The sequence below is a fragment of the Thrips palmi genome, unplaced genomic scaffold (assembly GCF_012932325.1).
Source record: "Thrips palmi isolate BJ-2018 unplaced genomic scaffold, TpBJ-2018v1 HiC_scaffold_10, whole genome shotgun sequence".
Lineage (NCBI taxonomy): Eukaryota > Metazoa > Arthropoda > Insecta > Thysanoptera > Thripidae > Thrips > Thrips palmi.
The window spans coordinates 15,495,832-15,521,905 of NW_023144621.1; the positions used below are offsets into that span (position 1 = coordinate 15,495,832).

The window sequence follows — 26,074 nt, forward strand, 5'->3', positions numbered from 1 at the left end:
TCCTGTTGGGCCTTTCGTGTTTCACGGTTGTAAAACGTGGAACTTATTCCATTTCGTTCTATTCAGACCTCTATGCTCGCCTCTGCTGCAGTCCCACCTGCAGGACATAAACTAGTCCTGTATGCTGCCGCCCGCCCGCACCGCTCACATTCCCCTGTCTCTCTCTTTCTCTTTCTCTAGCTCGCTTCTTTCTCCCTCACTCGTCTCTGTCTGTCTCTATACAGGCTTTACTGCCCGCAGCCTCCACTGTGGCTGACCGGGGACTTAAACGCCCGAGCCCGGCAAGGCTCGCAGGGCTCGGCCCGGCTCGGCCTGCAGTCGTCCAACTCACACACACACTCGCACACTGCGCGCTCGCAAACACACACCAACACACACACTCACACACCAGGAGACGGCGGCCAGGCCCAGCCAGACCCAGCCAGGCCGCACGGGACGAGTTGTGGGTGGACAGCAAAGAAAGCAGGGAAGTCCGACCGAGCGCGCCGAGGGGGCAAGTTCTTTCCCTCTTGTTCCCCTTCTTCTACCTCTTCTCCTTCTTCTTCTTGGCGGGGAGCGAGCGGTAATTGCGCAAAGCAGGCGTGGATTGCAACCGCACGCACCTCCCCGCCTCCCTGCAACACGACTGCCACCGCCCCACAGTGGGCCAGAAGACCGGTGCAGGCGGCCAAAACTCCAGACGCGTTTTGAGCTCCAGAGTCGTGAATGGGACTCGAACCGACCGTGTGACCCCACCAATGGATTGCTCTCCGGACGAGGAATCCATTGGTGGGGTCACACACTCGGTTCGAGTCCCAACTAGTGACTCCGGAGCTCAAAAGGCGTCTAGAGCTTTGTCCGCCTCCACCGTTCTTCTGGCCCACTGTGCGCCACCGCGGCCACCTCCACCGGCGGCAGCAGGGCGTTGTTCGCCTGTTGGCCGCCAACCCAAAAAGGCAAGGCGGTAAGGGCTGGGCCGGCCGGTCCGCTTTCTGCTTTCGTTTTCATCGTGTCCACTTCTCGCTGGCCGACGAGGTGCGTGGGCACAAGGGGAGGGGAAGCATGAACCGGTGTGTCCTTACTGTGCTAATCAGTGGCCACTGCAAGGCCGTGCTTTCCCCGACAGTGTGCTGACGGATCGAAGGCACCTCCTGCTGCGGGTCCTTCCCGTCGTCCTTGCCTCGCCTCGGGAAAGCGGATCCTCCGAGGAATCCCGCCCGAAATGTCGTGCCTGCCGGATCAGCAGGACATGCGTTCCGGCCACAGCCCAACAAAATGAACAAAACTCGTCACCGCGCGGCGTAGGTCCGGGGTTATCCCCTCTGCTCCCGGCGTGGAAAGTCGGTGGTTCGATTACTGGCGCCGCAGTTTCTTCATTTTTCGGGGCCAGCTCGAAGACGTGGGAGTCCTTATGAGGGCGGTCTGATGATTCGGGGCTCCCAGAAAGGAGCTTCTTTGTGAGATCGCCATTAACTCACATGGAGCATCCATCCCGATTCCCGAGGCGCCGGTCGGGCCGGTGCTCCAGTTCCCAGAGGGATCGCCGCCCTGCCTGCTCTTGCCTTGCCCTTGCCTTGCCCCGCTGAGTGACCTTGACTGTGACCCAGTAAGGCGATGCTAGACGACCTTGAGGGAAGACGAGCTCGCTGCTTGCAGCCTGCTTCGGGATGGATGCTCACTCGGCGCACGAAGGGTGGCCCGACGTCCGGCGTAGCGGCGCGTAGCGTGCACAGCCTCTCGGCCTCTCGCACGGCCGTTGGGTGGCCTACCTTCGGGCGCGCGAGGGTTCAGAGCGGCGGACAGTGGGCCAGGAGACCGGTGGAGGCGGTCAAAACTCTAAACGCGTTAAAAATGACTCGAACCGAACGTGTGTCCCCACCAATGGAATGCTCTGCGAACGAGGAATCCATTGGTGGGGTCACACGTTCGGTTCGAGTCCCGTTTAGCGACACTGAAGATCAAAACGCGTCTAGAATTTTGGCCGCCTCCACCCCAACGGTCTTCTGGCCCACTATGTGCGCCGTTCCGGTCTCTTTTCGGCGTCGGCTCCGCGTCGAATGGGCTGCCTGCCTCCGGGCGGACTGGCCCCACTGGCCCGCACTGCCGTCGTCCTGGAGGTCCTGGAGGGAGTGGCTAGAACGCAGGCCGGGCCTGTTGCCCACTGCCTGCACAGACCGTATACCGCTATGCAAATATCGCGCCCCGTCACGCCTTCCACCGCCTTCCACACTGGTCCCGTTCCGGGTCCTCGCCTTCGGTGCCTTTCGAGAGGGCGGTGGCGGGACGCGCACACGCGTAGGCAAGGCGGTGGAGTGGAATTCCCGACTGCACTGGGAATTTCGTTGACAAAACGGGTACCTCTGCCAAAGGGCGCGGTCAGCGAAACTGCTACCGGTGATGGCATCCTCAAGACAAACAGATCACTTTCTTTCTCGCGCCTTCGGAGTGGCTCGCTTGTTTGTCTGCTGCCCTCCGCGGGGCCTCCGGGGCCTCCGCCACCGTTCGCTGGACCCGGCCCCTGGCGCTGTCTGGGGGTTCGGTCCGCCACCTTTGAAGGTCGACGCGCTGCCCCGGCCGCGCCCCGCGCGCCACGAGAGCGAGAGAGACAGGCGCTGTTTTGGGCGGGGAAAGACGCCGCCGGACTGCCGGCGTCGGGGGAAAGGCGGACTGACGCAGGCGCGGTGCGCGCTGCCGGCGGTGCGTGCTTTATGGTGGAGCTGCATGCGACAGGCCGGCAGGCCGGACTCCAGACGGACCCACCTGTGCAGCTGCGCTGCGCACCTGCCGGGGCCGTCGGGGCTGCCGGGCCGTGTCAGCTGCAGTGCCGTGCGGCACGACGTCTGGCACGGCGTCTGGCACGACGTCTGCCGCGGACACTCTCTCCTGTTTGGCTTTCCGCGAATGCGTACGCAGTGCGCCCCTGCGAGACGGAGGGCCCGGACGCCCATACACGCACACACGGCCCTTCTAAGGGAGTCGGCCGCCCCGCACCGAGGGCACACTGCGAGTCGAGGCAGGGTGAGGTTAGGTTAGGTTAGGTTAGGAGCCCTTTTGTGTTGGTTCAGGTTAGAGTAGAGGGTGAGGGCTAAAATGCAAGGGATATATGGATGACAACTACAGTACAGACATGCAAATATTCGGATTAGGACTACATGTTTTTTAACGCAATTTTTCTTTATTGAAACAAAATAACTTTTGCTTTCTTTCAACTTTGCAACGCAAAATCTTTTTTCCTTCTTTTTGCGAACGCGGTTTGGTGTTTGTGTCGGTAAGTGAGCATGGCTTCACTTTCGACTGGACCCCCAACCTGAATCCTTGTCGCTTGGGCAGGGACGCCGGCCACGAGGTCGGGGCGGCATCGGTGAAGGAGGGAGAGAGAGGGGGAATCGACGAAGCGACCCAACCACCTCGTGGGGTCGAGTGAGACGGAAAAACGGAGAGGGAGCAACAGCCAGCAAAGCCAGCACAGCCAGCAGGGAGAGTGGAAAGAAAGCGATTGCGTTTTTGGCGGCCGAGAAGACAAGACTTTGGCGCGGGGAGCGTGTGTCTGGCAATTAGGGCACACCATTGGCGCGTTGTTGTTGTTGTTGTTGGCGTGTGGGCGGTCGCGGTGGGTGCACGTGCACACACGTGGCGTGGTGTGAGGAACAAGGGGCCTAACTGCTGACGTTATCGCCAGGGATGCCACCGGGAGAAAAGAAAATCCCGCAGTCACGTTACGATCATGTGACTTGCGCAAGTCTCGCTTCAAAAGGGAAAAAAATATCTTCTTTTTTTTGCAAGTTCCTTTGGCAGGTGGACTCTAGTGGACACATGACCCCCTTGGCGCTGGCGCCGGCCGCTCCGGCCCGCGGTGCTCTTTGTATTTGGAGCTCGTTTCGCGCCGCGTCGCGTCCCGCTGGACGTGAGGACTGAGGGCGCCTTTATTCTTGACCAGGCCGGCCCGGGCAGTGCGGCACCGACTCGGGCACCGAGGGCAGGGCTCCTCTTCAAAAAATCCATTCTCGTCCTCGTCTGCGAGGCGGGTCGGCGGGTCCCGATCGGGTTTCGGGTTTCTCTCTCCTGCCGGCCATCGGGGCGGTCTAGTTCGGCCGGTTCCGGCGTTCCGGCCAGGTCGCCGGGTCAGGACCTGGGCGGCCTGGGGCTTCCTCCCGCATCACAAACCTGCATACGCTTGATGAGCGCAGCTGGCGCTATGCAAGGAATTCAGGCGCGGCCCGGAGCTCATCGCCGAGGCCTCGAAGCTCTAGGGGCCGCACAGCATCGTGGTCCTCTTGGGGAAAGTGTCCACTACACCAACACAGCCGGTGGCGGCCAGTGGCCGGGCGGCAGGCAGCAGGGGCGGCGGGGCAGGCCGGCCCCCATGTGAGGAGGCACGGCGGCACGGCGGCTCGGGGCTGGCCTGACACGATAGTGGAAGTCACGTCTGGGGATCCACTCCCGGGGACTGTCGGACGCCGCGACGACCACGCCGTGAGGGCCGCGGCCAGACGAGGCGTGCCGTTGGCGTGCCGTGTCGAAGCAGCGGCGGGGGGCGTGGCCGGTCCTCTGCAGACACCGCGTTTTAGGCGTTTAACCCGTTTCTCACTTTCAATTTTAATGTGGTTCATTTTATAACATTTTATGTTTTTTTATTTTTTCTTCCCCGCTACCTTTATTTTTGACTATCAACTATCTATAAAACTTTACGAAATATTTAGTCGTGTGCATCGTGAGCGATGACGGTGGCGATCCAGTGCCCTGTCTTGCTCGGGGGCAGTGGCAGTGTACCCGCGAGGATGTCCAGGATCGTCCGGAGCCGGCTCTACCCATCCCCCCGTGCCTCGCCATGCCTTCCCGTTTAGGCCAGGCGGCCTGGCCTGGTGACACGTCGTGATCTGTGTCCGGTTCCTGCCCCGGATCGCGGCACGCGCGCACACACACAGGCACACACACGTGACAGTGCTCTCAGTGCCTCGCTAATCATTTACCCGGTAAACCCCGCGAATCGGGGCCGCGGTGCCCCATTCCCGAATTCCTACTTTATTTACTTCGAAACGAATGGCGACGCTAAAAGGTGTTTTGATTTTTCGGGGTTCGTTTGGCGGCGAATGAATGAGTCAGGAGGCCGGATTGTGGAGCGGTTTGCGAAATAATGCCACCGGCTTCGGGGAGAAAGTCCGGTGGTCTTGTCTCCATTCGGATGCCCGGCGTGCCGCCCGGCGTGCTCACACCTCCAGCCTCAGCATCACGGTCTGCATCGCCGTCTGCCGGAAATGACGGAGATGACGCTCCGCCGCGCCCAGCGTCACCAGGCTGACGGGCTGTGGACACCGCGGTGGACACCGTGGCCGAGAGCGTGGAGGCGTTGCCCATCCCGTTTCTCTTCGCTTTTCAAACCGTTCAGCCAGAGTGGTTCATTCAAAGTCAAAGCAGGAGGACTAGCTCTCGCTGGGAAAGGGGTGGGGTGCCCCGTTTTTCAATTTTCCCAGCAAGTGGCGTTACTGGGAGTTCGGCAGGGGCGTGCTCACGGCGCCGTGCTGGGGTTAGCCGCACGCCCCACCCCGCCCCGCCCCACCCCGCCCCGCCCTACCCCGCCCCGCCCCGCCCCGCCCCACCCCTCCCCCGGCCTCACGGTCCCCCTAAGCCTGGCCGCGGCGAGGCAGCCCCGGCCGCCCCGGCCCGGCGTCGCTTCCAGCCTTTGCTTCCAGCCTTGCTTCCAGCCGTGCCAGCCTTCCAGGCGCGAAGGAGGCGAGACTCAGTCCCACGCGGAGCGACGCTCAGTACCGACGCCGAGCCCCCTGCCGGCCTGCCGCGCGCCATGCAGCCCAGACTCTCGGTGCCCGGCGCCGTCGCCATGGTGTACGTCGTGGTGCTCGTGGCGGCCGCCGCCGCCGACGGCAGCAACGCGACCGAGTCCTCGCCGCGCGCGTCGCTCGGCTTCCTGGACTGCTTGTCCTCGGTGCGGGGCCGCGCCTCGCGCGCCTCGCTGCTCAACGCGGACGACGAGGACCGCGACGACTTCCTTGGCCGCGTCGTCGGCTGCGCCAAGGCGCCCGTCGTGCGCGGCTTGCGCGCCGTCCGCAGTGGCGCCGGCGGCGACGTGACGCTCCTGGACGGCTCCGTGGTGCTGCACCGCGTGGCGGGCACCGAGATGCCGCCGCCCTCCAACCGCGACGTGGACATGGCGCGCGCTCTGGACGACGCCGACGACCTGGCCACGTACCACGACCTCATCGTCGAGGTGGACAAGGTGTCGCGCGCCTTCGCCATGGACGTGGAGGTTTACCCCGGCGTGCGGGCCACGCTGGGCCGCGACGCGCGCAGCGAGGACGCCGTCAACCTGAGCTTCAAGCTGGACGGGCTGCGGCTGGACGACGACGAGCAAGGTAAGGATGCTTTCGGGGTCGCGCTCGGCGATGCGATGCGTTATCGTGGAGGTGCACGTCGCGGCCGCGGCCGTCCGTGGCGCACGTAGCACGTACTGCACCACCGCGGCCACTTTCCCGCGCGCGGCTCGGCGGCGTGGCTCGGCGGCACGTACTGGAGTACTGGATGATAGTGTTGGCCTTGACCCCGGGGATGCGGCATGCGGAGGGGCGGAGCGGGGTGTGGCCCAGTGGACCACTTTGAGGGCCACTTTGTGTGGACTGCAGGCATGGCCGTGGCATGGCGCGGGCAATGGGCATGACACTGGCGTGGCCGGGCCTTGTTCCGAGTGGACTACTTTGTTGACTCGGTGACGACGACCGCGTCGTCCAGCTCGTCCAGCTCGTCCGGCTCGGACCGGAGCGAGTGGCTAGCGTCGAGACAGTTAAATAAACGAAAGGGCCGCCGTCAGCCGGATCGAACATCGAACCACCAGGTCGTTACATCCTTTCCCCGTCTCCCCCCGTGCCCCTTTTTTCAGAGTAGTGGCGGCTGGAGCCGTGAATAACCAAAGCGCGCGCTGCCATCATGTATGCATGTGTTCCGAGCCACGGCCCTACTGGCCCAGTCCAGATACACCGCAAAAAAATCACCATCCCATCCCGGCGGCGGCAGACGCTCCGTTCGCCTAGTTCCCCCCACCCCTCCCGCGGCGAAGAAAGGAACTGCGGGCGTGAGGCGCCATTTTGCAGCGCGTTATTGGAACGTAATTCGCGCAGCGCGGCGGCGTTCCGTCACATATATTCCGTGGCGTGCCTTTCGGGGCCGGGCCGGGACGACGGGCCGGGACGACGGGCCGGCGGGCCGAACCTTTCCCGACTGGCGTGTGGGCGCCCGGTTCCTGCCCCTGTGACGCGAGACGCCGGTCGCTTTCCTTTTCGTCAGTAGTGGGCCAGATAGCCAGATAGCCAGAGCAGAGGCCAGCCGGCGCGTACTTCTTAATGCTGCCGCGGCTGTTTATTTTTGGCCTGCGTGCTCGCCGAGCGCGACACGCGGTGCGCCTTGCGCGCGCACGGCCGGGCATGCTCACACCGCACCGCACGCGCCAGCGGCACGCGAAGTGTCACGGGTGCCACGCCGCGTGTCGTCCGTGTCAAGATAGCGCTCAAGTCGACACGATAGTAAACACGACATCGAGCAAACAAAAAATAATGTTTCTATTTTATTTTTTGGGAGGGGGGAGTTAGCTACGCTGCTGGTGAGAGTCCCGAATTCGGTGATGGCGCGGTGCCGAGACAGTTATACAGTGATGGCCGATATGATGCCACCGCGGCGTTACCGGGCCACAGTGGGCCAGAAGACCGGTGCAGGCGGCCAAAACTCCAGACGCGTTTTGAGCTCCAGAGTCGCTAAACAGGACTCGAATGGAGCGTGTGACCCCACCAATGGATTCCTCGTTCAGAGAGCAACCCGTTGGTGAGGTCAAACGTTCGGTTCGAGTCCCATTTAGCGACTCTGGAACTCAAAACGCATCTGGAGTTTCGGCCGCCTGCACCGGTCTTCTGGCCCACTGTGCGGCCGAGAAACGGGTCGGGCGGGCGAGAGCGCTCATTTGAGCCGGCTAGGTGCGCGTCGCCCTTACCCCCCTTACCGCACACCGAGTGCATGACGGCCGTGAGGTCATCGACGAGTCGCAGCGGCTCCACTCCACTGTAAGTGAACTGGCCGCGGGGAGCCCCTGCCATGCGGCGGGTAGGCCAGCCCGCTCCACGCGGTGGCTAGCGCGGCGGCCTACCCGCCGCATGGCAGGGGCTCTGTCTTCGCCTCCGTCGCACTCGCGAGGGCGCCGTAGGCGTGCGAGAGAGAAGAGAGAGCGCCTTCTCGGCGTCCACTGGGGCGCGACGCGGCCGGGGCATTGAAACAGATATTGGCTCTTCACGGTGGTTTGCTTGGGGGGCCCCGCGGCCCCGCGGCTCGGCGGCTCGGCGCCGCATGACGCCTTGATGTGAGCGTTTCGCGCATTTTCCACGCTGTGCTGCGCGGTGCTGCCGCTGCCCGCGGCCGGCCGGTCGGGATCAACAAATACCTGCTGCACGGCACGCGCGGCGACGCGCCAAAGTGGTGCTGTAACGGACGGGCTGATGGCCGGCCGATGTGCGGCGTGCGGCGTGCGCACTGCGCGCCAGGCGAGGGGCGGTGGTCCCCGAGCCCCGCGCCGCCCCATCGCCTCGGGCCCCAGCTTCACTTTCCCCTTCTAGAGGCCACACACACACACACGCACGCACACAGGGGGCTGAGAGGGCCCCCGACGCGTAGGCAGCCCGCACCGAGAATTCCGTTACTTATCCTCTCCGAAAAGTAATTTTCTGACTGGCGCGGCGCGGCGCGGCAGCACTCCGTTCAGTCTCCCTGACCCACCGGAACGGCGGCACAGCGGCACCGCGTCGGCCGTGGGACGGGACGCCATAGCCCATCGCCCCGACAGCCCAACGGCCCAGGCCCAACGGCCGGGCGTTTTGATAGCCTCTATTTCTGGGGCCTTCAGAGAGCCGGGCTTCGGGCGACCTGCTCCAGCAGATCGATTCCGTGGTGGCCTCTCTGTTGCACTCGTGGGGCGTCGTGGGGCGTCCCGGCGTCCCGTGTAAGCGCGAGAGAGACAGACTACCGGACACGGGCGGGTGGCTCGGTGTGAACGGAGGCGCCGCCTTGCCGCGCCCCGCACGCATCTAATGAGCCGTTTTGGGCCCGGCCACTTAAAGCCCGGCTAGGCGGCGGGGCGTGGCGGCCGCGTGGTTAAAGCGGTCGCGGTCGATTCCCATCCCCGAGGTCGTCGGTTCAAACCGGCAGTCAATCTGCGTTCATCTTTCTGCGGGAATGTTGCGTATGTTTTTGTTCCTCGAGGTTCTAGGCTGCCCTAGACCTTCGGGAAGGGGAAAGGGGGGGGGATGGGGCCTGGCCGGTCTAGAGCCGGTCCCTGCAGGGTCAAAGGGAAAGTGTAGGCCCGCTACGGCCACGGCCACCTGATAGCAGACAGGCCTGCCGGACAACACCGACTGCAGGTAGCTGCGTCTCTCTCGCACTCGTGGGGCGCCGTAGGGGTTGCGAGAAAGACAGCTCGACGGAATCGCCAGCAACGCGCACCGGACGGCAGGCGAGGGATGGCGCTGCCTTTCTCGCACTCATGGGGCTTCCCGTGGGGTGCGAGAGAGACAGGCGGTGACTAACTTGCCCTCCCTCTGCTGCAGGCCGCGACATCGAGGACGGCGACTTCGAGGTGGAGGACCGGCACGACCACAAGAAGAAGAAGGTCCTGAAGGGCCTGAAGAAGCTCAAGAAGAAGCTGGCGCCGTACTTGCCCCTGCTGGCCATCCCGCTGGCCATCCAGCTCATGATGCTGCCGCTCTACATCATGGCCCTCAAGATGATGGCGCTCAAGTCCATCCTGCTGGGCAAGATGACCCTCATGCTCGTGGCCTTCAACATCCTCCGCAACGTGCAGCAGCGCCAGGTATGTCATGCCGTGCTGGTAGGCCGCACAGTGGGTCAGAAGACCGAGTTCCAGAGTCGATAAACAGGACTCGAATCAAACATGCGATCCCACCAATGGCTGCCTCGTTCGTAGAGCAATCCGTTGGTGGGGCCACACGTTGGGTTCGAGTCCCATCTAGCGACTCTGGAGCTCAAAACGCATCCGGGATTTTGACCGCCTCCGACCGTCTTCTGACCCACTGTGGGCCGGTCGCCTTCAAGTTGCTCTGTTTGTGACCCTTGGCTTGGCGCCGCAGATGGAGGACCACCACAACAGCCGCGTGGCCGAGGAGTACTACGGCTACCACGACGACGGCATCGAGTACGGCGGCTGGGTCAACGGCAGGAGCATGGCGCGGTCGGCGAGGACGTCGCGGACGTCCAGGACGGCGACGGACGCCCTCAGAACCTCCAGCGACGCGCAGTCCAGGGCCTTCAGGGGCTGGAGCGCTCACGCCCAGCAGAGGCGGTAGTCCGTAGCCCCAGCGCCGGGTGACTTGCTCACACCGTGTGAATAGAAAAGACTGCGTAGTCAAAGTACGGGGAGGAGCATTCTGTGGTTGTGGGCAGCGGGTTCTGTTCTTCCGGGTTTCGAATGTTCCAAGGGGTTTCAGAAGAGGCAGTGATAAAAGGGCTCCGGAATCACAAACTGGAGTGGGGTTTGTTTGGTTTGACAGTGTCGCAGCGCACAAACCCCACCTCCAAACTCGGACCATCTTACCACTGCACTGCTTCCGTGTGTTCGGTGCCGTTTCTAGTGTTAAAGAGTCGTTGTATATTTAGCGGAGAAGACGTGGATTGTCGTATATTAGTTTAAGTTGAACGTTTTATGTAAGCTACGATAGCGCTTATTTATTTATTTATTCCTTTATTTATTTACAGTATTTATTACTTATTTACTTTGTGACCCTGTTGTAAATGAAGAGACTTATTAAAAACTTTAAGCCTTGACTGTCCTAAGCGATACAAGCAGAACAATTCTTTTCGCCTTCAAACTTCAAACATTCCCGCACCTAGAGCAGAGCAGCAGAGCCGCCGCAGTCGTACAATTTCTCATGTCGCCTCGCGGTCAGTGAACTGCATCGTATATTTCTCATACTAGTCTCTCACGCAAGGGGGCGGCTGGTAATAGCAATATGCATCTGGCTTGCAGTACCCTGCAACTTCAGTTCCTGTGGTTCAAAAAATTCTAACGGTCAGCTTCTTCAGGACGCTTTATTTCTGTTTCGGTGTTGAAATTTCGGTGCAAATATGGCTCAGAACGTTAATCCCCATTCTGCTCCAGAGCCGAGTAGCTCAATTAAAACTAATGAGGACAGGCTCCGTCTTTCTAAAGACAACCACGCTGTTACAAAACGGTAAGATTTATGGGGATTCTTTCTAGAAGTCGATGGGGTGCTGGCTTGGCCAGCTCATGGTTTCGGGAGTTTCTGCTTTTCTGGTTTTCGCAAACCAAGATCTTCACATCTAAGGCTCCCATCTCCTGCCGTCTTTTGGTCGGCATTTGTGGCATCTTGACTGACGTTAGTGTTTAGTGCGCTAACCCTACTTACGTTTACCCACCTTTATTTTGTTTCTCCTCCCGATGGATCTGTGCAATTCCGTTTTAAATCCACAACATACTCCACACTGCCTTTGTTACAACTAACTTTGTCTATTTTTATTTTTCCAGGCTCCAAAAGGAATTGATGGTTCTCATGGTGAGTGCTGCTTGGATGTCACCATTCATTCGAGATGTTCCACTTTAACTTTCGTCTAACTGATTTGTTTCTGTTCTCAGATGGGTGCAGAAAAAGGTGTATCAGCATTCCCAGAGGGCGAGAATTTTTTCAAATGGGTCGGCACAATTACGGGCCCAGTTGGAACGGTAAATGTTTACTCTTTCAAATTCAGGTTATATTCCATGTTTGTTTATTTCTCTCTGTTAATCCTCATCTTTCTTTCTCCTTTCAGGTTTACGAAGACCTCACTTACAAATTGAGTTTAGAGTTTCCCAACAGCTACCCCTACTCCGCACCTGTAGTACGATTTACCACATCATGTTTCCATCCCAATGTTGACACCGCTGGCAATATATGCTTGGACATTTTGAGAGAGAAATGGTCGGCACTTTATGATGTCCGCACTATTTTACTTTCCATTCAGTCATTACTCGGTGGTGAGTGCCATGTTCTTTCCTTGACTCCTTGCTCATTATTTTTGTTGCAGTTCTGACTGTAATGAATCTTTTTGTTGTTTTACAGAGCCCAATATTAACAGCCCTCTAAACCCCCAAGCATCACACATGTGGGCAAATCAAGTTCAATTTAAGAAGCACCTTCATGAAACATACCATAAAGAGAACAGCAAGGACAAGTAAATTAGTGTTTTGTGTTGAATTGATCTATATAAATTTAGGAACTGTGTGAAGTCTTTTGTCAATACACAGATCATCAAAGGAAGGCACTAGATATAAATTTTATTAGATTAGATATATATAATTTGTATTATTTGGGTCTGAATCAATTGTAGATAACCATTCCAAGTTGGCAACTTTGGTTATTTCTTAGAAAGTTGGTGTGTGATCTATCAGCACAAATTTGAAATGGATATTGTATGTAAATAGTTGCAGTTGTAAATTTTGATATTGTTTGCATGAATTCTAGAGGAATGTTTTAATTCTGTTATTTTCTCATTCGGCGGTTTTGTATTCAGCATTTTGGCTTAATTGTGTATGATCTTGCACCCCTACCAATTTCATTTCCTGTAATAAATCTGAACTTTGTATTCTCTGCTAAAATTATTGCTACTTAAAGGGACCATTAAATAGAATGGCAGTGGTGTAGTTTTAGAGCCTCTGTGTATGCTTGCCCACTTTTGATTTGATTTATATTTTCCTTGAAACCATTAAGTATTTTCCAAACTTGTGGACGTTACTGTATCCCATATTGCTCGTTGAAGTCTCGCCCGTAGTTGTGAATGGGGTTAGTTAAACATTAATTAATTAGACATTAGCTTTTACCAAAGGATGCCTGAATGTTCTCAATTTACATGGTTCACATTGTCTTCCATTGAGCTCGAAAGAAAATTTGTAACAGTTTGAAAAGAACGATTTTGTGGTATTATACAATACGAAAAATCCAGTTGTGTCAAATTTTGTGATAGTGCTCATTAGTATTGGTTTTTAGAATGCTGACTTTTGTATTGGAGTTGAAATGATTCTAGTTGCATGTATTATCAATTTTTAACTTCACCTTGGGTCAGTTGTGACGCACTGCCATTATATTAAATAGAGTGAAACTCCAACTGCAGAGAACTTGAGTAGTGTGTGTTTGCATGTATGTGTGAAAGTATTTGTGTGTAAATGTGATTGCACATTCTGGTTTTAAAGACAATCACTTAAGGCATTCCTTCATATCCAACAAATTTAATATTTAATGTAATTCTGGTGGCTGAATCTGATATTCATTCATTCTGTCTTAATTGGTATGGATGTCATTTTATACAGAGTAATTTGATGTAGCTTGTAGGTTTTGACAATTTCATTGAAGATTTATTGGATCCAAAGTGGTTTAAAAAATTAACCCATAACAGGTTGTACTGACTTAAAATTGTCAACATTCAAGTTTTGGCCAGTTCTAGAAATGGTGATGTGAGTTCCCCAAATTAGTAATCATTTTCAAGTGTTGTATACTTTTTTACTGCAAGCTGATGTACTGTCATTTGTCAAATATACTGAGATTGAATTTTAAATAATGTTATTTTTGTCCCTCTTTCATTACTTCAATTTTAAAGGCAAAGACATTTTTCCTATAATTTGCTTAGTCATTGCTAGTAACTCAATTTAAGATTATGTCACGGCTTCATCACAATAGGTCTCATCTAATGTTCAAATTCGGTCTGCCTCATTCAAGGGTGAGAGAAAAATCAAAGACAAGTAAAAGATTTTGAATCTGTCTTATTGGAAGAGATTGCTTTATGTACAGTAACAAATAGGGTACCACAGAAATGCTGACTTTTAATAAAACATCAGGTAGCATGATTTGATGAATGGCCCGCAAAATGGAGAAAATTTTGTTTGACTGAAGATTCAGCAAATACAAGTTAGCATCTGACACCAGAGCAGCACTTGCACAGGCATACAGAAACAAAAGAATGCATTTACTGAGGTATGGGTGACGGGATAATGTTGAAGATGAGGAGCTTCACATGGTCAGGGCCTGAAAACAATACATTCAATGAGCGTACAATAGAAGCAGGTTCAATTGACAGGTCATTACCAGACTCTACTCAGACAGGCAAGGAGTATCATCAAAGATTTACAGAAGTATAATAGCGAAACCTTTGTACGATCATCACTGTAGAGTTAGTCATATATAAAACTAAAGACAGAAGTGCTATATCAGACAGGCAAGGGTTATCATCAGCAAATATTTCCAGAGATAAATTAGCGAAACCTTTGTGAATCATCACTTAACTTCTGCTTATAATAACCAACAGAGAAGTGCTATTTCAGACAGGCAAGGATTATCATCAACAAAAATTTACAGAAGTAAATTAGCGAAACCTTTGTAAATCATCACCCAACTTCTCTATTTTCAGTCAATGTATACCAATTATAAGATCACTTAGTCAAAAACTCTTTTCAGACAGGCAAGATTATCATCAAAGTATTAAACAGTAAAAGAATATTAGCGAAACCTTTGAGATATCATCATGAAAGAGATACTACAAATAATACTTAAATGTCAAGCAAGGAGTCTAACTAACATTCAATAGAGAAAATTTAAAGTATCGAAGGGTCGACATTCAGTCCAGATTTTATACTGAAAATGGATGCAGATAAGAATAATAATGAAAGATACTCACCATGATTGCATTTACTAAATCACAACCATTATTGCGGAGGGCTTTAATGGCCTTGGCTCTGCTGACATTGGCTTGCAACATAACCAGGTCAACATCCTTATCTTCAATTCCGGAGTCATCTACTTCCTCTTCTTCGGATTCTTCTTGAATGGGTGCCACCACCTGTTAATCAGATAAGCATGATAAGTCACGACTAAAGGACATTCCTACTTTAATACAGCTGAAAGTACATGAAAATAAGATCTGACCACTCAGACAGGGATAAAATTCTCACATCTAACTGTACGGGTTCTGCACCAAGTGCGCCCTTCGAGAGAATGTGTATCATCACTTCCGGTCTTAACAACTGAACTATGAACCAATCAGACAGGGATAACATTCTTACATCTAACTGTACGGGTTTAGCATCATGTGCACCCTTCAAGAAATACAAGATCATCACTTCTGGTCCAGACAAAATATACTCAAAACATAATTGCAGCAAGCAACTTTCCTAAAGAGAGAAATAAGTGAAACAATTTCTTGATCAAATGAATCTAAGCTCTGAACCTGTCAGACAGGGATAACGTTCTTACATCGAACTGTACGGGTTTAGCATCAAGTGCACCCTTCAAGATATGAAAGATCATCATTTCTGGTCCAGAGAAAATTTCCGCAAAGACAAAGAATACTCATAAAGTAATTGCTGCAAGCACCATAGAATAGCCAGGATAACAATTTCACATCGAAATGCATTGGCTTGGCACCATCCCGGAACTAAAGCTAAATTGATGATTCTTACAGTGGTGCCTGCACCAACATCAGCGGCAGGTGAGATTTCAGGGGCCTTGAACTTTTCAGCAGCAGCAACTTGGGCCTGCTGGCTAAGGTCTTCAATCTGGGAACAAAATCATAAAACACATGAGTGATGTAGTTGACAACAGAGACGCAGTTTGAATCAACATTGTGAGGTAAGTGGTAAGGTACCTTGGCTTCACCAAACACAATGTAAGTGTCTGACACAGGGTTCTTGAACACGTCAGGCTTGTTAATAACAAACAGGATGTTCTTTGACTTCCGGATTGTTACTCGGCTGACACCGGTAATCTGCAATACAAAAAAACATGAGCAAAGAAGGTAGAGAGAGATAAAGACCATCAGCTAAAGACTAGGAAAAGAAACTCACAGGCTTCAGACCAAGCTTGGACATGATCTTGCGGGCTTTCTTCTCTCCACGGGTTTGCTTGGCCTTGCTGATGTCGATGGGAAGACCAGCGGCAGCAGCTGCAGCAGCGCCACCAGGGAAGTTGATCCCTGATCCCGCTCCGGCATCTTCCAGCTCAGGTGCGCTGTCAGAGTCACTGTCTGTTCCTGCAGTGTCTGCGTCAGCATCAGCACTGGGAGCAGCGCGTTCACGTTCGATTTCTGTCAGCTCTGGCATTATGAGTAGAGAGCTGTGGACAGCAAAAACAAAAGGAAAGAAAATTAAAAATCTATCAAATAAAACAGGCACAACAGAAATGAGGACGCAAAGCCTCACTGTCGAGTTACCCTGATAACAAAGGAGTTCAAAACCTATTCCCATGCCAAGATAAACACTGTAGGAGGTACCTCCATCCCAGTGCCTCAAAAACAAGCAAACCCAGGAAAAAAGAGGGTAAGATGCGGATAGTACCAAGACATCCGGTCGGGTGAAATGGAAGTGAAGATCACGAATCATGTAAAGATAAATCGGTAATTGTACATCCAATGAAGAGACATAACCTAGTGTTTATTATTAAACAACAAATGAACCCCCACAGGAGGTATTGAGTAAGATGGGAGCCTCTGTATGAAAACGAAGCTTAATTTGCATGAGAGTAAAATCAAACGGCGAACTATGTGCAATTTAGCAGAGAAATGTACACAGACGACGAAATCGCAAAACGCACCGGGCACGCCGAGTCAAGTCCTCGACTTGCGGAAAACACCCTCAGAAGACAATAATAGGACAGAAAAATAGTCGGGAAAACGCACGGCTTTTCGATTACTAGCAAATGATTGGATGCCCAAAAATACGTTAAAATGCAGCAGATAAAAATTCGCAACTCACCTGGTGCTTGCGGAGATGAAAGGCCTACACTAGCGGGAGGGGAACCGGAAGAAACAAACATGCCTTCGTTTGGGGGTACAATGATGCCAACATTCCCAAACCAAAACTCTTAGAGAGTACATTAAATTTAGAACTTACGCAGAAAAGAACTGGAGAGGACGCAGTCCAAATGACAAATCAAGAATCTTTCTATCAATTTTCTTTTTCAATAATGATGTTTCATTGTTATTGTCCAGTTTTCTTGGAGTGCTCGACAGGTTGTCATTCTGAGTCGTTTTTGGCGCCATCAGATATCTCTTTCGAAATCATTTCTAGAAAAATGACCCTTACAAATGAAAGGGTAAAGGCAATAATAAAAACTGTTTAAAAACGAGACTTCCATTGAAAAATTTATCTTTTTTTTTTATTTTACAGGACACACAATGTTTTTAAAAACTGACCTATCACATAACGCAAAATTTTAACCAAAATCAAGAACATTCATTCAACATATAGATTTCACTCACATAACATAAATCATCAGACCCACAAGTGATCCAGTTAAAAACAGAATCTACTCTAAGATTGGACAGTTACTTAAGCACTTTCACAAGTGGGTCTCTCATACATTCTTTAAGTCTCAACAAAATAATAAAAGTATCTCAAAAGTTGAACTTCTTCAATAACTAACAAACTCATTACTCCCCCATGGAAAATCTAACTTCCAATCACAAGACTACTAGATAATAAGAAAAATACCATTTTTCAAATCTGAAAATCAATCTTGACAACTTAAATGAAAGGGAAAAAAATTTCATTCTTCCTTTCAGCTGTGTACCAAAGGGGCCCTCAGCTTTAGTAAAAGCTGAAGTGCATGATTGAACAGCATTTATATGACAGAAAAGAAGCCACACCAAATTGTAGAAGTGTGTTGGGTATGTGTGTGTTGTAAATATAGATGTAAGCAATGATTTTTAAAATCTACAATCTGATATGCTTTAAGTAAGACATACCACGAATATTAGGTGAAGATAATATTTCGATGGCAATGGTTTTCAGCATACAGAAAGACAGATCAACTGTCATATAAATAAAATCACAGGTTAACTTGTATGGGTATTGAAGCTCCTGTTCAATAAGTCTACCAGAAATTTCAAATAAAACCTCCAACAGAGTAATAATTCAGAAAATCAGCTGGGCTTGAGCAATAACCATGACACTCTTTTTCAACAAGAACTTTGTACATTAAAGATGCTTACACAATACCTCTGTACACTTTAAAACATCATGGAATGAGTGGATGGCCTACAGAGGAATTGTTCAATTAACTAGGGCAATCACAACACAGTGTCCAACCAAGAAAAGAACAATCTCAAACACAATAATGCCCACTAATATACTATACATTGCAATCAAATACTTCTGATCTAAAACTTTTCAATCAATCTTCACTGAAGAATAAGCAGGCTTAGAGGTGAAAAAAAAAAAAGTTCCTGCTGCAAGTAAACATGTATCATACTTGCAATTTATATGTCTAAGACTTAAATTATGCATGAAATGAAATGAAGTAAGATTGATTTCCACATCAAAATACTAACATCAGGATACCAATGGCAATATTCACACACAATTTTGACTAATGGTTTTCAAGATGAATGAGAATATCAACCCAACAATTGAAATATACACTCCTAACTGCCTTCAAAAACTTTAAATATAAAAAGAGCAAAAGTTTTATGGAAATGCAACCTTGACAGGATTTTTGTTAAAATTAGATTGTTGGTCCATTTGGCAACATAACATTAAAATGTTTGCCAAGCATAACTGGCATTCTAGTACAAGACCATGAGAACAATTTGGGGCGAGATACTTCATTAAACTCTTCAATGAGGAATGTAAAATGCTCTTAGCCTGTGCCATTTTGGTTTTACCTCGTAACCTGCTCGTGCTCACATTAGAAGAATTTCTTGGCTTGAGCTTCCTTGCTGTCCCTATACAACAAAAAAGAGAAGATCGTGTAAATAATGAGAAGCTTTGGTAGTCTCAAACATGGATGAGCAAGGTTGACCGGCAAGGCCTTACCTGTACATAAAGTAGCCAAACAAAAGAGCCAACTGCACTACTCCAAAGACCATGAATGTTGTTGTGGTAAGGCAGGTTGGGCAACTGCCACTGACAGAACCACCAGCGCCCAGTTTAGCAGAAGCAGCAGCAACATCTCGCTTCACAGTATTGAGCCCATCACGCATTTCGTTTACCAATGATGTCATGTCATAGCCCACAGACTGCACCTGGGCAGTTGGCTGGCGTGCTTGGTTAGCAATGATGGTGTCAGTTCGAGTCCTGACATCAGTGACAAAAGCCCTGGAAATACCACAAAAGAAAAAAAAAACAGCATTTAATACACAATAGGTGAAAGGGTTTCAGTTTCAGTATTCATGAACTCAATAAAAAGTGGGCTAACATTAAATCACGAGCTGTCGCGATGAGGTTGTTTTGATTTTGGATCACTGCATCAACTTCGTGTCTCCTGATGGTGTCAATCATTTGAACAGGAGGCTGGCCAGGCTGTTGATGAGTGACTGAAATAAAGGGAAAATGTAGAGGAAAGATCAAGTGGGAAGAGAGTGGTCACAATGATATCATAATAATTCAGCATTATACCCAACTTACCAACAGGAACACCACCACCTCCTTGCATGGATGACATCAGACTGAGTGTGCGTTCCTGACGGCCAATAATTTCATCCAGCTTTCTATTGAGTTCCCTGGTTACTTCAAACATTTGACTTTGGCCTTGGAAAATCTGACGGAGCTCTCGCTGGTTGTCGGATTCGTACCACTCTTCAAATTCATCCTTGTCCTTGATAGGCGCATCAGGATGCTCCTTGCGGTACCTTAAAGATAAATTGTAAGATGAGATAAAAATCAATACAACAACACTGTGGCTGTTATTGACATTGGTACTTACACCTCCTTCTGCTGCTCAAGTTTGCGCTGATAATCAGCATACTCCTGAGTAAGTTTTCGCTGATCTTCCTCGTTGACTTGGGGTGCTTGGGGAGAGGGCATCTGTCCAGGTGCATGGAGGCTTGATGTCAAGAAATGTAAAACATCATGATCATCAGCTAAGCCTCCTGTGGCAGCAGAAAGACCGAAGTAACCATTCTTGGGCAAGTGGACATTTTCAGCCCTGAGACACATTTCATACTCCTGATCACTGGCAGTCATACCACTGTGGAACAGTACCTGGATAACAAAAGGCATATCGTTAGGTATGGTTCAAAATCACAATAAATGAAAAGCAGGGTTGTTACGTACTGTTAGGGTATTTTTGTAATATTCAATACGGGCCCTGGTGGGGAACGGTTTGTTCCTAAAATCACGTAGGCAACCAGCAAGAGCCTGTGTACTTCCATCACTGTAGATATGAGAAAGAAAAACAATTAAGATGTAACATTTGCTTCAGTGAAGAATAAAATGGTGTGATCATGTAAAATTTTACTTTTGATGGTCGAATTCGCGAGTTCCATCGTTGAGGACAGCCATGATGTACGGATTGTTGTGCTTGTTGTCATTGTCAAAGGAGTCAAAAAGAACTCCCAGGCCAACCCACTTGTCAGAACTTCCAAATACAGCTCCTTCATAGTCACCACGGTTTTGAGTGTACCAGAAAGCCTATGAGAGAAGTATGAAAAAGATTATTGAAATAGAATAAAATTGAGGGCTAAATGGAATTTGAGATTGTTTGAAATTGAAACTACATACCAGGCCATCAGCTCCAATTCTACCTCTACCAGTGATACGGAAGACTATATCAACTTCCCACCAGTCAAAGTTGGTGGGAGTTTTAGTCCAGATTGCACCCTTTTGACTTCTTAAAGAAGGAGCAACTCTCACATTTTCTGAACTGGCGATTGCGTCTGAAAGAAAAAAATAACTTATCATGACAGAGTCTTCGGCAATAAATTCAATAAAAAAGGAAGAAAAATAAGTCGTCAACAATGAAGCGTATATTTCTGGTTCATATAGTTCATTATGGGACAGATTGAAAGAAGACCGAGTTGAACAATGAACCAAATTTCAAGGTCTAACAGAAAAAAATAGGGTATGAATTTTCGAAAATCTTATTTCAGCCAGAGGAGATGTCAAAACACGGAACGCGATTGCCGGTAACAGGTGTTGCAGTGGTACACTTTCAAGGGGTTAATGCCTCCCGACAGCCGGTAACCTGCATGCGGTGTAACTTTATTCCACAACCGTAAAAAACAACAAAACTTGTGAACGATTTACAAAATGCGCGCTCACACAAAAATAAGGCACAGAGCTCGGTTGGCGATTCAGCAGTAACAGCTGGAAGGAGTGTTTGCGTGGAACTCGACGGACAGGACGGGAAACGTCAACTTACTTCCTCCATATTCCCAGAAGGGTACGGATCCATCTTTCTGAGCTAAATACGGCGGCTTGAAGCTGTATTTGTATTCGAATCTTTTGTGCGGTACTTCCGCAATAATTTGACTAAAAACTAGGAATAAAAATACTGAGCAGCTAAGCCACCTCACTTCCACAGCCATGGTGAAGCAAATTTCCACTCAAACCTACTGCAGCAGCTGTGTGTTCTGCTGGGCTGGCTTGAGCTTTGGCTTTGCTACTGCCGCCGCAACTGCAGCCGCCGTTACAACCACCGCTGCACAACGGTGGTCAACGTGGTCGAAAGGTAAGATCGATCAACGATCCATCGATTCAGGTCGATCCTGTCGACCCCTTTGAACACTCACTTGTTTTTGTTTGAAACGCAACCGGCGCGTACAGGTGGTTGCACACAACAATCGTATTTATTTGGAGCATTTTCGGGCTCTGATCCCGATTTGGTCCCTACCAAATGGATCTCCCTGCCGTGTTGTATCCTTTCAACCCAGCGGAGCCCAGCGTTCGTATCGATCAAAAGGAGGTAAGTAACTGTTTACCAATCTGCTTCCCAAGGACCCATGATGATGACTGCTTCATTTGTGGTTTTTGTTTCTTTTCTTTCGAAGGGCTATGGAAAGTTGTTAGTTTTCCTTTCATTTTACTATGCCCGTTTCATTATTTCTTACAATCTTGAGGTCTGCTCTTCTTTTCTTGTCTGCATTAACACATGATACGTTTCTTGTAGGTTAGCTGGCTGGAAGAGCCTATTCTTTTTTTGTGTGAACAATTTTTTCGATAATCTCAAGTTTAGCACATGTCATAAAATTGTCATTATATTGAACGAAGAAGTTTCAACCTCTCATTTCTTTCAACGATTTTGTTTTTTGTCCAGTTTTTAATAGGTAGAGCTAAACATGCATCCTATGACATTGTTGATCTTGGGATATCAAGGAACCATTGTATTCTTCGTCACAATGGTACTTGGTCTATCTGTGATAAGGTATGTATTTGTGTTTCAATGTTAAGTCATGGTATGTTAATTGCATAGTTTTATTGATTGTTCCTACCTTTCTTGTTCCATAGAGTTCTGCTGGGACATGGCTGAATGGAAAACGTCTTAAAATCAATAATGAGGTTGGCCTTAATGATGGCGATCATCTACAACTTAGCGAGGGATCAAAGTATTCGTACATATTTTGTTCTAGTATTCAGCATTGTCCTAACTCGTGCCAGAAAAGGTAAATTCGTAGTCTGAGTTTGCATAGAAATGTTTCCCTTGACACAACGTTTATGATAAGATTCTGTTTTACTCAGAGCATCTAATACACGATCTGGGCTGGATGCTGAAATGGCACAAAGAAGAAGGTTTTTCGATTATCAAGCTTCACTCCAAAAAGATGGTTTAGCTAAAAGTATCTTAGAGAAGCAGCAAAATCGTCAAAAACTAGAACACCAACAGAAGCTGCTGCATGATTCCTACAAGGAACAGCTGGAGGTACTAGTGGCAAGGTACGACCAACTACATCAAAGTGGTTGACATTTTGTTTTTGTTTCATAACATTTTATCTAACAAACTACTGATGTTTTAGGAATCTCCAACTTCAAGAAGACCTTGTCAAAAAAGGAAGTTCTTCAGGAAGCAACCTGTTAGAAGAGAAAGAGCAGCTTCAAAAACGGTTAACAGTGGAAAAACAAAACCTAGAAGAATTACATTTAAAGGAGACTTCAGATCTAGCTAAAAAGATTGCTGCCTTTGAGGCAGCTGAAAGTGAGCTAAGGAGTCAAAACAAAGAGCTTCATGATCAATTAGAACGAGATAAACAGCAGTTTGAGATAAGGTTGGCTTCCCTATCATCAATTTACTTGAGTCAAAAATAGATTTGGTTTGTATTTATGTCATTGCTTTGTGAATTTCTTGACAGGCTGGAAGAGGAGAGGAAAGCCTTGGGGGCGAAGTTTGCTGAGCAACTGGCTGAACAAAGGAGACTCGCTGCCGAAAAGAGTGAAGTTGAGGAAGCTCTTCGGCTTCGAATTCAAGACTTGGAGAAGGTGGCTGCCAACCGTGAAGAAAAAGAGCAGCAGCAAAGACTAGTGGATCAGGAAAAGGAAGAAGATCGCCTTTCCAAGGTCAGTGTAACCATGATTACCAAAGTTATGTTGATTTGTTGCTGCTACTTACTATGATTTTACATGCTCATGCTTCATATGCTTTCAGGAGAAAATTGAATTTGAGAAGAGACTTCAGGAACTTCAAAGGGCATTAGAAGAAAAAGAGAGACAAGAGAAAGAAAAAGAAAAGGCATTCCTTGAACGGGATTTGCTTCTGAAAGCCCAAGAGGAGGAAAGAGAACGTGAACGCAAGGAACGGGAAGAGAAGATGGAAGCAGAATTTCTAGCCAAAAAATTGGAATTAGAGGTACTGCAACCCTTTCGTAAACAACTCAACTGTACTTCAGACCCATGCACTTGAATTCCTTTTGTAAATTGGACTTATCAGACACATGTTTTATTTTGTTTTGGCAGAATCTTGAGAGACAGAGACAGCAAGAGCTTAACAAGCATAAAGAAGAGGTTACCAAAGAGTTGAAAGATCGTGAAGCTGAGCTCCAGCGCAAAGCAGAGGAGCACCAAAGAGAACTTGAAGCACAGAAACTTTCAGAGCAAGAACGTCTCAAAAAAGAGATGGAGGTTATGGAAATTAAATTGCGCCTGGAGCTAGAATCTGAGGTATCTAAGCTCCAGGAAGAAAAGGCTTTGATTGAGACGCAAATTCGAGGTGAGAGAAAAAGAGAAGAATTCGCCTTTAGTGATCTTAAACTTACAATTTTGTTTTTCTTTGTTCATTTTGAATTGTTTATTTAATTTTCAGGGGAGTTAAGCAAAAAGGAGGGAGAAAATGCTGAAATTCTAGTTAAGCTCAGATCTGAGTTGGATCAGGTGAAAAAAGATCTTGATTCAACCAGCAGCAGACGGACCCTTCTAGAAAAAGAGTTAGAAGAGGCAAGTCGAGCTAAGGAAGCAGCATCCAAAAATGAACAGCAAGCTAAACAAGATGTTATTGAGAATTTTGGAGAGCTTGTTGAATCTGAATTACAATGTAGTATCTGTAATGAGTTGTTTGTTATGGTAAGTTTGCTGACATTATGTTGTGATTTCTTCTATATTCCTACCCTTTAGTACACTTTAATGACATTAATTTTATTTTGACAACTATTCTAGGCAACAACCCTTAACTGTAACCACACATTTTGCCAAGAGTGCATTGCTAGTTGGGTGAAGAAAAACAAGACCTGCCCCATTTGTAGAGCTCCTTACACTCAGCAGAGTAGATCTCTTGTCTTAGACAATTTCATTGATAGAATGGTTGAAAACTTATCGGATGATTTGAAAAAGAGAAGACGGGAAATAGTGGAAGAAAGGAAAGGTAATGTTTGTTTTGTTTCTTAAACGAACTTTAACTCAATAGATTTCAAGTATTAATTGTTGTAGTCTCTACTCATATGAACTTCTTAATGTTTCCTATGTTTCTCCTAGTAAATTTTTTTTTTAATGGCCTCTATATGTTACATTGTTAAATAAAAATAATTTTTTTGTCTTCTTGTGAACATTATACCTTGGCTTTTATTTTAAATAATTGACACATTTCCCATATTTCTCTCAGTATTGGCGCATGTTGAAGACCTTGAAGCAAATCCAAATAAAAAGCGAAAAACTGCTAATGTCCCAGTGACGGTTCCCTTCCAAATAGTCAATGGAAACAACTCCAGAATTTTAGTCCCTGTGACTTTAGCAAATGTGCCACCTGGAGCCACAGTCATCCGATTACCTGCTGGAACCAGGTAAGTGGTTCCCCGATCCCTGAGCGCGTTTTGTGGAGTCGAAGCCCGACTCGCTGGTGGGGCGAGGACAGTGTGCTCTACTAATGTGCGCAGGAACGTCAATCTGCCCCCAGGTCTGCGACCATCGACCTCACAGCCGATGCAGGCGACGGCCCAGGCGGCAGCAATGCAGGCACTGCAGGGAATGCCAGCAATGCCCGCCCCTTTCTATCTGCAGCCAGGGCAGCCGCCATTGCCGCCACAGCGCCCACCCTCGGCCCCCCCATCGTCATCAGCTCCGAATCGGACAGCTCAGATTCGGCAGATGAGGCAAGCGAGACCGGTCCAGCCCCGCCCCCAGGCCGCGGCCCCGGGGGCCACAGGCATGGCCACAGGCATCCGCACGCGAGGTGGGGCCGCCGCTAGGCCGGCAGCAGCCCACAGCTACACCGTGCCGTTCGCCGGACCCGGACAGCCGCTCGGACACCATCCCTACACTGTGCCTGGCCACCCTCCTGGACGAGCTGCGCCTCCTCTGATTTTGAGGAATCAAAGTGCACCGGTCGTGAGGCACAGTGCGCCTGCCCCCGTCCAGGCTGTCCAGCAGGCTGTCCAGAGGGGCCAGAGGCCCGGCACACCCGCCTACGCGTACCAAAACCGTCACCCGCGACCTTGACAACGCCACTTGATTGCGCCTTCTTACCACTGTTTAATTCTTGGTGCTGTGATGAAGGTGATGCTTTCACATCACATATGAAATTGTGTCTTGTTTGTTTACAAGTGTGCATTCTACTTTGGATGCTCTACAGATTGAAATTCTGTAGTAATGATTACGTACGTTAATTTATTTTGACTCGCTTCTTTTTGCTTAGTTTCTTGTGAAAATTTTATTTTAGTATTTCTTCTATGACCTATTTTTACAACTATTGTTTGTTAGTCAATTTGAAGCTTGATTTGATGTCACTGCCAAAATCCACTTCTCATTGTCAATAATTTGTTTCCCAAGAAACTACTCAAAAAGAAAACAAATGATGTAAGTGACCATAATCTGACAGAAAGTGAAGTAAACTTGTTCAAACCTGCTCCTGTGTGT

At 49.5% G+C, this 26,074-nt stretch overlaps 5 protein-coding genes across 7 annotated transcripts; 3 read left to right on the forward strand and 2 right to left on the reverse strand.

Moving 5' to 3' along the window:
- The first annotated feature begins 6,123 nt into the window (after positions 1-6,123).
- LOC117651114 lies at positions 6,124-10,823 on the forward strand. Its single transcript, XM_034394885.1, has 3 exons — positions 6,124-6,347; positions 9,573-9,835; positions 10,113-10,823. The coding sequence occupies exons 1-3, from the start codon at positions 6,143-6,145 to the stop codon at positions 10,326-10,328; spliced, it is 684 nt and encodes a 227-aa protein (XP_034250776.1). The 5' UTR covers positions 6,124-6,142; the 3' UTR covers positions 10,329-10,823.
- A 165-nt stretch (positions 10,824-10,988) lies between these two features.
- Positions 10,989-13,425, forward strand: LOC117654410 (ubiquitin-conjugating enzyme E2 C). Its single transcript, XM_034401026.1, has 5 exons — positions 10,989-11,213; positions 11,528-11,555; positions 11,636-11,722; positions 11,809-12,013; positions 12,099-13,425. Exons 1-5 carry the CDS (start codon positions 11,107-11,109, stop codon positions 12,212-12,214), a joined length of 543 nt encoding a protein of 180 aa, XP_034256917.1. The 5' UTR covers positions 10,989-11,106; the 3' UTR covers positions 12,215-13,425.
- Positions 13,426-13,772: 347 nt separating this feature from the next.
- On the reverse strand, positions 13,773-16,936 carry LOC117654409 (nascent polypeptide-associated complex subunit alpha). Of its 2 annotated transcripts, none has more exons than XM_034401024.1 (6): positions 16,775-16,936; positions 15,869-16,136; positions 15,670-15,789; positions 15,485-15,580; positions 14,704-14,865; positions 13,773-14,054 (listed from the first exon to the last, which is right to left on the reverse strand). In XM_034401024.1, the coding sequence occupies exons 2-6, from the start codon at positions 16,121-16,123 to the stop codon at positions 14,040-14,042; spliced, it is 648 nt and encodes a 215-aa protein (XP_034256915.1). In that variant the 5' UTR covers positions 16,124-16,136; positions 16,775-16,936; the 3' UTR covers positions 13,773-14,039. The 2 variants fall into 2 exon arrangements, with proteins under 2 accessions (XP_034256915.1, XP_034256916.1); XM_034401025.1 differs by lacking the exon at positions 16,775-16,936 and adding an exon at positions 16,614-16,752.
- A 222-nt stretch (positions 16,937-17,158) lies between these two features.
- LOC117654408 (protein ERGIC-53) lies at positions 17,159-21,424 on the reverse strand. The gene is made up of 9 exons (XM_034401022.1): positions 21,162-21,424; positions 20,522-20,676; positions 20,259-20,431; positions 20,075-20,174; positions 19,725-20,002; positions 19,427-19,650; positions 19,218-19,335; positions 18,836-19,117; positions 17,159-18,744 (listed from the first exon to the last, which is right to left on the reverse strand). The coding sequence occupies exons 1-9, from the start codon at positions 21,325-21,327 to the stop codon at positions 18,708-18,710; spliced, it is 1,533 nt and encodes a 510-aa protein (XP_034256913.1). The 5' UTR covers positions 21,328-21,424; the 3' UTR covers positions 17,159-18,707.
- An 83-nt stretch (positions 21,425-21,507) lies between these two features.
- LOC117654407 (E3 ubiquitin-protein ligase RNF8-like) lies at positions 21,508-26,063 on the forward strand. 2 transcript variants are annotated; one of them, XM_034401020.1, is made up of 12 exons: positions 21,508-21,704; positions 22,056-22,163; positions 22,247-22,401; positions 22,478-22,672; positions 22,753-23,001; positions 23,086-23,290; positions 23,379-23,579; positions 23,687-23,939; positions 24,033-24,289; positions 24,383-24,587; positions 24,825-25,002; positions 25,096-26,063. In XM_034401020.1, exons 1-12 carry the CDS (start codon positions 21,636-21,638, stop codon positions 25,655-25,657), a joined length of 2,637 nt encoding a protein of 878 aa, XP_034256911.1. In that variant the 5' UTR covers positions 21,508-21,635; the 3' UTR covers positions 25,658-26,063. The 2 variants fall into 2 exon arrangements, with proteins under 2 accessions (XP_034256911.1, XP_034256912.1); XM_034401021.1 differs by having other exon boundaries at positions 21,510-21,704; positions 25,116-25,547.
- Positions 26,064-26,074: the final 11 nt, after the last annotated feature.